Source organism: Trachurus trachurus (assembly GCF_905171665.1).
Source record: "Trachurus trachurus genome assembly, chromosome: 18".
Taxonomy (NCBI): Eukaryota; Metazoa; Chordata; class Actinopteri; order Carangiformes; family Carangidae; genus Trachurus; species Trachurus trachurus.
In genome coordinates, this window is record NC_139909.1 from 2,576,764 (window position 1) to 2,587,227 (window position 10,464).

Consider the following 10,464-nt stretch of genomic DNA (forward strand, 5'->3'; position numbering starts at 1 on the left):
AGGGGGTGTTAGGGTCCTCAGCAATTTAAGGGGGGAGATGAGACAAAATAATATTGAATTTATGTATATGTTATACTATATATTGAAACCTATTTTGCCATGCTCATCTTTCTTATTGCCTGCCAGTCAAATTATGATTCATGACATCATAAACTCTTAGTGGTGACCTGGTGGTTTGTGCCTGACCCAAAAAACAGTTGGAAAAAATCCAACCAAAATCTAGTTGAGTGTTTAGTTGAACTTTGACCTGACTGATCCATTTAATAGCATCAAAATCTGTTAGTTCATAAACAGTTTGTCTGGTGAACTGAGTCGGGTGAGAAGTGAATAATGCTGTTTGTCTTCGTCTTTTGTTATAAACAGTGATGGTGAAACCTGGAGAAGACGTCACTCTGCAGTGTCAAAGTCCCAGAGACGCTGAGATCAGAGTGATGAAGTGGATCAAACCTGACCTGGAGTCAAAGTTTCACGTCTTCTTCTACAGAGAAAACCGCCCATATGACAAGTTCCTGCATCCTTCTTATCGTGGTCGAGTGGAGCTGAAAGATCCAGAGATGAAGGACGGAGACGTTTCTGTGGTTCTGAAGAACGTCAACACCAATGATGTAGGGAGATACGAGTGTTACGTTGGAGCCACAGGAAGTGAACCTAAGTTCATCAGAAGCTTCAACCTGACGGTCACAGACTCAGGTGAGTGTTGTTGATGAACCATCACAGATCAGATGTTTGTGTTTTGTCCAGATGTTGATAATGTTGACCAGTGCATTACCAGTGCCATCTAACTCCTGCTCTCGCTAGTCTGTCCACTCTGCCTTATCTGTATCTGCTTTTCTGTGTGGCCCTCCCTTGCCCATGCCGCTTTACCCCCCAACCGCCTCTAACCCACTGTCTCCAACAGCTGCCCCCAAAACTTAAAAGGATTAAATAAAGGTGATAGAGAAAATGGATGGATATAGAGGGGAAAGTAAACAATCATTGAAAATGAATTAATAAAAAAATTAACGGCGGTAATTAACACAAAAATTGAACAATTAGCCTCTTGAACAGACCCCCTCCGAATGGGTCTGGGAGTGGTTCTATGTAGGTCGGCCTCCTTGGTTTGGAAGCGGCTGAAGAGGGAGAGCCCCTGTGACTTTGCAGGGCAAAGATGTTTTTTTTTTTTTTTAATGCTCTCTTTTTCCTCTTCTCCCCTGTTATCTCTACTCGTTCTCTTCTTCTTCTCTCTTTTCTCTTTCCCTCATCATAGAGCAGCACTTTAACTTTCTTTTCTTCCCCATCTCACATTTATCTATCTCCCTTTGCTTATGCTCTGTCTTGTACGGAGCCCCTAAAGGGACATGGAAGGATTTTTTTTTTTTTTGCGAGATCTCGCAAAAAAAGTGCGCTGTCCGCTGTCTCAGTGCTGAAATGTGACAGCGTGTCACTGCCCGTGAGAGAGAGAGAGTGTGTAGAAAGTTTTGCCACCAGCGTGCGCTCCGTGCCGCTGACCCGTTAACAGCTGCAGCAACACGTCACGTTGTCACTTTCACACCTGCAGCTAATTCACAACACAGACAGAACAAGAGCACGTCAGGCTCATTGACACGCGTTCAACCGCGCACACTTGTAGGAACTCTGTGATTTATAAAGGGAAGTATGCAAGTGTGCGTGCGCAGGGTTTTACAGAGCAGCAGAGATATAGCCTTACTGCTCCACAAAATGACACAGGAAAGCTGGTGGCAAAACTCTCTACACACTCTCTCTCTCTCACGGGCAGTGACACGCTGTCACATTTCAGCACTGAGACAGCGGACAGCGCACTTTTTTTGCGAGATCTCGCAATGTGTTTTGCGAGATCTCGCAAAAGTATTGCGAGATCTCGCAAAAAAAAATAAAATCCTTCCATGTCCCTTTAGCGGCTCCGTAGTCTTGAGCACTAGTTGCTCCAGTTCCAAAACATCGACTTCCACGCACTCGTTTTGTTTTGTCTTTGTATGTGTTTGTTGTTCTCCACTTGTCTTGTATTGGCATCACTGAATAATAATAATAATAATAATAAAAAAGAAAAAGACGTTTGTGTTCTGTCCAGATGTTGGTGATGACAGACTTGACAACTGATATCTCACTCTGCTCTCTCTTCAGGAGATACAGATGAGCGAGGAGACAAGGAGGGAGGAGTCAAGAAGAGAGGAGACAAGAATCTGCACATTGGACTGGGAGTTGGTCTGACTGCTCTGTTTGTTGTTGTTGCTGTTGTTGTTGCTCTTATCTTCTATCAAAGTCGTAGATAACCCACAGAGCAGCAGGAGCATGGAAATTTGGCAAGGCAAGGCAATTTTATTTGTATAGCCCGTTTTTACAAACAGTTTGTCTCAAAGGGCTTCACATGGCATCGTAACAACATCCTCTGTCCTTAGACCCTCACATCCACTGAGGAAAAACTCCATAGTGGTGGATGGTGGATGGTCAAGCTGGGAGATGACGTTTCTGTTTTCAGTTGGTACATGAGACCGAGTTTGTTCGTTGTGGCTAACTTCTTGTCAGCAGATGGAGTTAGCAGTCCCCGCCCTCGTCCCTACGTCACCACATTCACGTGCATCCCTTGGCTGCACACACAGAGAGGACCGCCCCTCTATGCCGTTCTCTCTCCTCATTGGATAAAGGTTGTAGGATACAAGGAAAGTTTTCTCCTCGGCTTACAGCAGAGCAGAGTGACTGACTGACCCGTGTTTCAGACCAAACACTCTAAGTGATTGCTGTCGGAAGATATAACTATTTAAGACTTATATTAACACAAACATTCAGCTTACTTCTGCTTTAAGTGGGAAAATACATTTAATCTAAAGAAAAAAAATGGGATGGACTTTAAAAAGGGAGATTATTCCAATCAGATAAAGCTTTGTATGTTTAAACACTCACATCCTGATTTGGCCATAGTCACATCAAGTGAGTGTCTCCAGGCTGAAAAAATGGTGCTTCATGGGTGGAGCCTTGTGTTTATCAGAAACGGCTCTCAGCTCTCTGGGATAATTTGATTAAAATGTTGTGAGATGTTCAAGGGGATTCTTTTCAAGTTGTTTTATTGTTTAAATGCATTTTAATGTGTTTTAACATTTTAACTGACAAAAAGTTGTTGTTTTTTTGTTTGTTTTTTTGACAGTCAAATGACTGTCTGACTAGAGTCTGACTGGATCAATGGCAATCGATTGCTGATAATCAATGAGTTCATGTTGATCTTTGACATCTGGTCAAGTCTCAATGATTCTTCTGTAAAATCACATGTTGACCTCATCTGAACCCTCTCTGATGTCACTTCCTGTTTCTATGGATGCTGGAACATAAAGAATAAATGAATGTAAAAACACAGAAAAGTCTATTCAAATCCTTTATTTCCCCATATATTTGTGTATCTATTGATTGATTGATTGATTGATTTATTGATTGATTGATCTTCAGCCTGATGTTCAGTTCTTCCATAAACTGATCTGAGAGCAGCTCTACAGAGTCACAGTTCATGTTCAGGTGAAGTATGGTGCTGCCCCCTGCTGGCTGCTGCTGCAGGTAACACCTCAGATCCAAACTGGTTTACTGTAAACTGGACTTTAATTGACCCTTCGCCAACCCCTCCCACAAACGGCTATTGTCCAATCGTAACTATAGGCCTGGCAAGCTTGCCTGGAGTCATTACTTTTGCTTTTGTGGACACATTTTGAGACTAGGACGAAAAACATTTGTTTGTTGAGAAGGATGTTGTTGCTGCTGCTGCTACTACGGCGGCGGCGGCAGCAGCAATATAGAGATGTTCAGATACGAGCGGACTTTTTTTTTGACTTGAGCAAGTGTAAATATGGGGATAACCATATGTTCACCTCCGATATGACAGCTGTACTTTTAGGGCTTTTACCTGGGCTTTTACCTGGGCTGTTAGGGCTTTTAGGGCTTTTACCTGGGCTTTTAGGCGAGGGATCCTCCAGGCAGGGACTGCTTTCACTGACTGATACAGCGGTGGGAGAAAAAAAACAGCAGCGAAAGCTGTATGTGGTTCACAATCGCCCAAAAACTTGCAGTTTGACAACGTTTCATGACCAGTGAGATGACCTAAGTCTTGGTGGGTTGATAGACGGTAAAATGACCGGCCCTTACTGCTGCTCTGTACATTGTCCAGTCGTGTCGTTGAACAGATGTTTTATCCTCCTGCGCGAGTCACACGTCACTGAAAACTCTGAATGATCTTTGTGACTTCTTCTCTCTATTATCTCAGAACAGTTTATCCAGAAATTTGCTGATATTTCCTTTGAAATCGATACCAAATACTGCCAGGAGCATGGCTGGGAGTGAAAGCTTCCCCGGCGTAGCAACAGTAACCAAGGGGGCGGGGCTTACGCGAAGGGTCAATTCAGTTGTCCAGTTATAGTCGGATTAAGGCAATAATTCGTTTTTTTCAAGTGTCATGTAAACGTACTGACTGACTTAGACTGTGAGAGTTTGTTCAGGCTGTTTCTAGTCTGTGCTGGTGGTTTTGGTAGCTCTGTAGTTTCTGCTCTGAGGAGGTGTGGAGCGGTTCACCACAACCAACACGGAACCAGTCACAGTTTCCATCAGATGAATTCTGTGAAACTCAAAGAACCACACGAGAGAAAACAAGTGAAGATACCAGAGTTTATTGATGCTAATGAAAAAACAGACCTCAAAGAAAATACAGAAAAAGGAAAGACAATCAATCAGTTAACAAATGTTGAACATCATCACTTGTAGAAATGAAGGTCTGACAACACAAGAGACTCGTTGGACACTGTCCTGAAGGACTTTGACCAACTTATCTACATTGTTATTTTCATATGTTCCACTAAGAATAAACTATGATAACAAGTTGAACTGTGGGGGAGGGGCTGCAGCAGCAGGACGTCAGTGGTGGGACAGGTGTGAAGGAGTGAAGGTCTTCCCCATCAAAGTGTAGACGACCTCTGAATCCAGTGGACACTCTGAACACAAACAGTTCAGTCAATATGAGTTCTACCTGTCCTGTCCCTGTCCAAATACATGGCAGTGAGACCAGGATGTTGGTCTGTGCAGAGTCCTACACCAGGGTCTAAATACAATGTTTGAACTATGCCAAACATATGAACAATGAGATGTGTCCTCTTTTACTATGGGTAAATATTACCAGTACCTGCTGTATTTGATACTACTGCTTTAAAAACCACTGGACAAACAGACAATGGTAGAACTGGTTTGTGTTTGAGGCTGAATTATAATGTAACTACGAATTTTTCAAAGCACAAAAATGTTTGGTGTCAGATAAAGAGTTGATCACATTAAACATTTCCTATATGTGTAACTGCTTGTGTGTGCATGTTGTACGTTATGACCTAGATTGTCTTTGTTTTTTTTATTCTCCAATAATAGACTCAGAGTGGAGCGTGTGCAGTTTCACATGCAGATCACGTATGTTAATAAAAAACAGGAAGCTGGACCACAGAGCTGTTTCACCACAGAGACAGATCAGAGACCAGCAGCAGCTCTGTCTCCAACCAACAGACAACACCAGGCAGATCACAGCCCCACCCCCACAGAGACAGGCTGATCTGTCCTCTATCTGAGCTAAGCAGTGATGAACTCTGGGAATTGAGGTCCTTTTATGTGTATTATATATTTAGTTTGATTGATTTTATTCAGATTATGTTATTGTGTAAAAATGTCCCCGATTGCACCGTGGTCCCCATATCGCTCACTGTCCACCAACGTCCTCATAAACACACACACTGTAGTTTGTTTATCTACACTTGTGAGGACCGTCACTGTCTCAGTGTCCAGTCACTGAACAACAACTACAAACAACTCCATCCAAACAACAAACAAATAAACAAACAAATAAAAAAAACATTACCTCTACGCCGTCTAATTGGCTGCCGTTGGTTACGTAATATGTTCACACCACTGTGCATGATGTCATCTGTGATGTCTTTTGCTCCAACTTCTTCCACAACATAATTCACAACATGAAACTGATAATTAGCAGGTCGTCAAATAATGAAACAGTAAAATATGCATTATAAAGAACATGTTACAGAGATATGTATTATTATTTCATGTAACTGTTACAATAAAGAAACTGAAAATAAATCTGTGTCTCACCTTTAGGTTTCCTCTGGACACAGTGTCTGACCAGTAGAATCAGTAGAAACAGTAGAACCAGACCACAGACTAATACAACAGGCAACAGCACAGAGAGAGGTGGAGGAGGAGGAGGAGGAGGAGGAGGAGGAGGAGGAGGAGGAGGGGATGTTGTAGGTCCAGGTGTGGTGGTGGGACTCTCTGAAATTAAACACAATTAAATGGTTAAAAGGGTCAAACATGGAGTTGTTTTTGCTTTTTCCCAACTCTCTGAATCAATCGTCACCTATGACAGTGATCCAGCTGGGTGGAGACCCTCCATGGCCTGTGATGTTACAGCTGTAGAGGCCTTCATCAGACTTGGTAACATGGTGGATGGTCATGTGACGTGTAGGCTCAGTCCTGATGAGGGAGCCATCTTTATAGAAAGCAGCTGGGGGGTTGGAGGGAGGGGTCTCCTTTGATTGACAGCTCAGAGTGACATCATGTCCCTCCATCACAGGGAGGACAGGACTCTGCAGGATCACTGGTCCACCTCAACACAGAGACAAAGTACAGCAGTTGATCCATTTCCACACAGCTTCATCAACACTGACTCACAGTCTGATCTTACCAGTCACAGTGATGTTGATGCTGCTGCTGCTGCTTGTTGCTCCCTCTCTCAGCTCACACCAGTAAACTCCACTGTCTCCTGTGAGGAGGAAGCTGATGCTGCAGGAGGAACCAGTTGATCTTCCCCAGTCGACTCCACACTGATCTCTGGTGTCTCTGGTTGTGTTCCTCATCACCTTCCATCCAGCAGAGCTGTCGTCCTCCTCACAGCTCAGAGACACTGAGTCTCCATCAAACATCTGAGAACTGTTGGGACTCACAGTCAGACGAGCTGAGAACACATTATTTGTATTAAAACATAAAGTCACACATTAAAACATCAGGTTTACATCACATATATCCTGATGTTGCTGTCAGTGAGTGAATATCAAGTGTTTTAGTCAAATAATTTGTCTGGAGTGAATCACAGAACAAACATTAATGATGTTAAAACTCGTAAGTGCAGAGTTCATCACATGTTTATGATCTTTACTCAGTTCAAAGAGCCAATCAGAGAGTGAGTATGAGTCCATTAAGAAGTCTGTGTTAGTTAACTGTTTCATCCATGATTATTGACCTGCTCACTGAACCATTCAACAGTTCAGTCACTGCTACAACCTGAGTTCATCCTGTTGTTGATCACATTCAGACTGAGAAAAGAGGCGTTCACTGACCTGTGTGTGTTGTGCAGCAGAGCAGAGACATCAGACCTGCAGAGACATGACATCAGCTTTAACAGGTCGACCTCCACAACACTTTAATACAAACATGAATAAACACCAGTTCCTGTTCCTCTGACGGATATCGAACACTGATCACCATTATCTTGAAACTGGCATCATCCAAAGTTATAGTTCAACATTTAGTCAAATTGGCCCATTGCCATAATCCCTATAGTCATAGCAGTAGGTTCGTTACCTTTAATTATCGGTGTAAGCTGTTTTTAGAACGGTGGAGCAGAGCCGTGAGCTGCTCAGAGCTACGCTACGGAGGCTAATGGGATTTCTTGGTTTCCCTCATCAAACTCATCAAATACACAATCCAACAACTCCACAACGCTCTGGTGGACAAGTTGTGACCTGCACATTCACCACGCTATGAGATAATAACACAACGTTACCAGACAGAGTTGTTTTAGAGGGAAATTCATGCAAAACCGCTGATGCACGTTGCCTTCAGGGGCAGTTTTTCAGCAGCAGTCCCTGCAAAACAACTCTGTCTGGTAACGGTCTGTTATTATCTCATAGCGTGGTGAATGTGCCGCTTCTTCAGTTCTAAAAACACATTGCTCAGACTGCAGACAAAGGTCCGAACATTACAGAGCAGTGCAGAAGTGTTTTTCTAAACTGATGTTAAGATGATCAAAGATGTTCAGTGTTTCCAGCTGTTCTCACGGTAAAAAGAGGAACTGAAGTTCTTTTTTTAAACCGTCTTCATGTTGTCTTAGGTAGTTACTGCTGAAGGGTGAACAGAACACACTATCAGGTCTTGATATGTGGAAATGCTTCACAGTTGAGTACTAGAGAGCATTAATTTAAAATTAAGAAAAGTATGGGCGGTGTGTGGTGCAACCTGTTCACGCAGGCCCCCTAGTGGTTGGGACGCCGGCGTCCCAAATCAATAACACACGAACGGCGTCCTTAATATAACGAAAAGTATACACGCTGTAATTAAAACTCCACCACAGACCTTTTAAGGACACTTTCAGCAACAGGTAGAAAAAAAAATGAAGTTTCTAGGTGCTACGGTTTTTTCACAGTCACTGAAAATGTCTCAAACAATATCAGACTACGGCAGCCCGCAAGTGACGTCACGTCAACAACGAAGGTGATTTTAACATATATGTACCATCTGTACACCTCTTCTTTCACCACCAAAAAATCATAAACTGTCATATAAACAAAAGCAAAGCACAAAAATGCAGTTTTTACCCCATCAAAGGTTTAAACAAGCCTGCTCACTCAACAAAAACAAACCCGGAAGTCATTTTCGAGTGCCGAAAAAGACGGACAATAATCAATAATAGACCCACTAAAACACTGAATAAAATTACAAGCTTACCCTTTTTAAAAAGCTGAACATGTGCTCGAAAATAATCCATTGATTGATTTTATCCATCGTGACCAGATATTCCACGGCGTTTTACGTAACTCCGCAGTTCTAATACTACTCGCATTCTCCGGCAGACTGCGAACCCGCTTTGCGCATCTCTCGTCGCCTGTCAATCAAAGTCACGGGGGTGAAAACTTTTTGGTCCAATAGCAGAGACTCTAAGGTGTGACCTGATATATAATGATCCCTGATTGGGCAAAGCTTAAGCCTGCACCCAGCTGGTTCATGTGGTTCCCTCTCCCCCTAGTGTCAACATGTAAGCAATACAAGTCGACACAAAAAGTGTGTTTTTACTGCCCCAAGTTTAATTAAAAATAATAATAAAAGACAAAATGAACTATTTCAAATGTCCTTGTTAATTTAAGCCATCACTGATGGTTGTGGGATGTTTACTTCTGGAGTTTTAAAGGAAAATAACAATATAATACAGGCGAAAATAGGTAAATTCATGTTTGGATGGGTTTTGGACACTAAATATTCATCCCCAGAAATAAAATTTTCAAATGGCATTTTACTTATGTAACTGGTGTTCCTAAAACCCATCAAGTGTGTGATTGGCCCCAATAGGTTATCTGTTGGAAAAAAAAAAATCTCACTAAAATCTTGCAGTGTGCATTTTAGCCAAATTGGACAATTTTGGACGGGTTTTGCACACTGTACATCGCCAAGGGACACTGTTTGGAAAAACTCTATAGTGCCTCAGTAGTTTTACATATCAACCTAAAATTTGGTACACATGTGGACAGGGAGTGTGTGAACCATATATGTAAAATTCAACCTGTTTTATAATTAGGATTTTGATATATCACCTTTTCACCAAAAATTTCAAACTCGTTTTTTTTTTTTTCAAAAAAAAATAGCAATTCCAGAAGCCCATTTTTTTATGGAATGACTCAATTCAATATTTTATACATATAGATGTAAAGGGACAAAGGTTGTCTTTCATTTAAGCCATAAACCATAGTTGTGGGATTAGTACTTCTGTGGCTATTAAGCTTTAATTGCAGTGATACAAAAACAGGCGGAAATTGCCAAAAATGGCCTCTGCATGAAGAGGTTGGTCGCCCCATGTAGAGGCTACAGTCCTCAACGCAGGCGTCCCCGGTTCGAATCCTGCGTCGGGCAGACCTTTCCTGCAAGTCATTCCCCCTCTCTCTGCCTGCCCTTTTCCTGTCTATCTCTACTGTGCTATCAAAAACGCCAAAAAATATACTTAAAAAAAAAAAAAATTAAGAAAAGTAATCAAATGCAATAAGTTACATTATTTTTTGAAAAGTAGGTAATTGAAATAGTTACACTACTATTACATTTTCAACAGTGTAACTTGTAATTGCACCAACTGTATTTCCAAAGAAATCTTCCCAACACGTTTAACTAATATTGATAAGTGTGTCAGTGTGTACTTACAGAGCAGCCTCAGCAGAGATGTGTCGTCCATTGTTCCTCCTGTTAAATGAGCTCCTCACTCTGCGTGGTCACAGTAGTCTGTCTACACTTCCTTCCTCTCTCTAGCTTTTGAAGGTGTTGGAGACGCTGCTATTTACAGATGTCCCTGAACGCCTCACATGTAGACTCAGAGACAGTGATGCTGCTATTTACAGATGTCCCTGAACGCCTCACATGTAGACTCAGAGACAGTGATGCTGAACTTTACAGTAGTTCCCTGAA

General features: G+C 42.1%; 1 protein-coding gene across 1 annotated transcript; it reads right to left on the reverse strand.

Moving 5' to 3' along the window:
* Positions 1–4,884: 4,884 nt before the first annotated feature.
* Positions 4,885–10,234, reverse strand: LOC311001529 (cell adhesion molecule CEACAM20-like; the record flags this gene model as incomplete). Its single annotated transcript, XM_083992615.1, has 4 exons — positions 4,885–4,961; positions 6,380–6,628; positions 6,707–6,976; positions 10,204–10,234. 4 exons carry the CDS (start codon positions 10,232–10,234, stop codon positions 4,885–4,887), a joined length of 627 nt encoding a protein of 208 aa, XP_083848741.1.
* Positions 10,235–10,464: the final 230 nt, after the last annotated feature.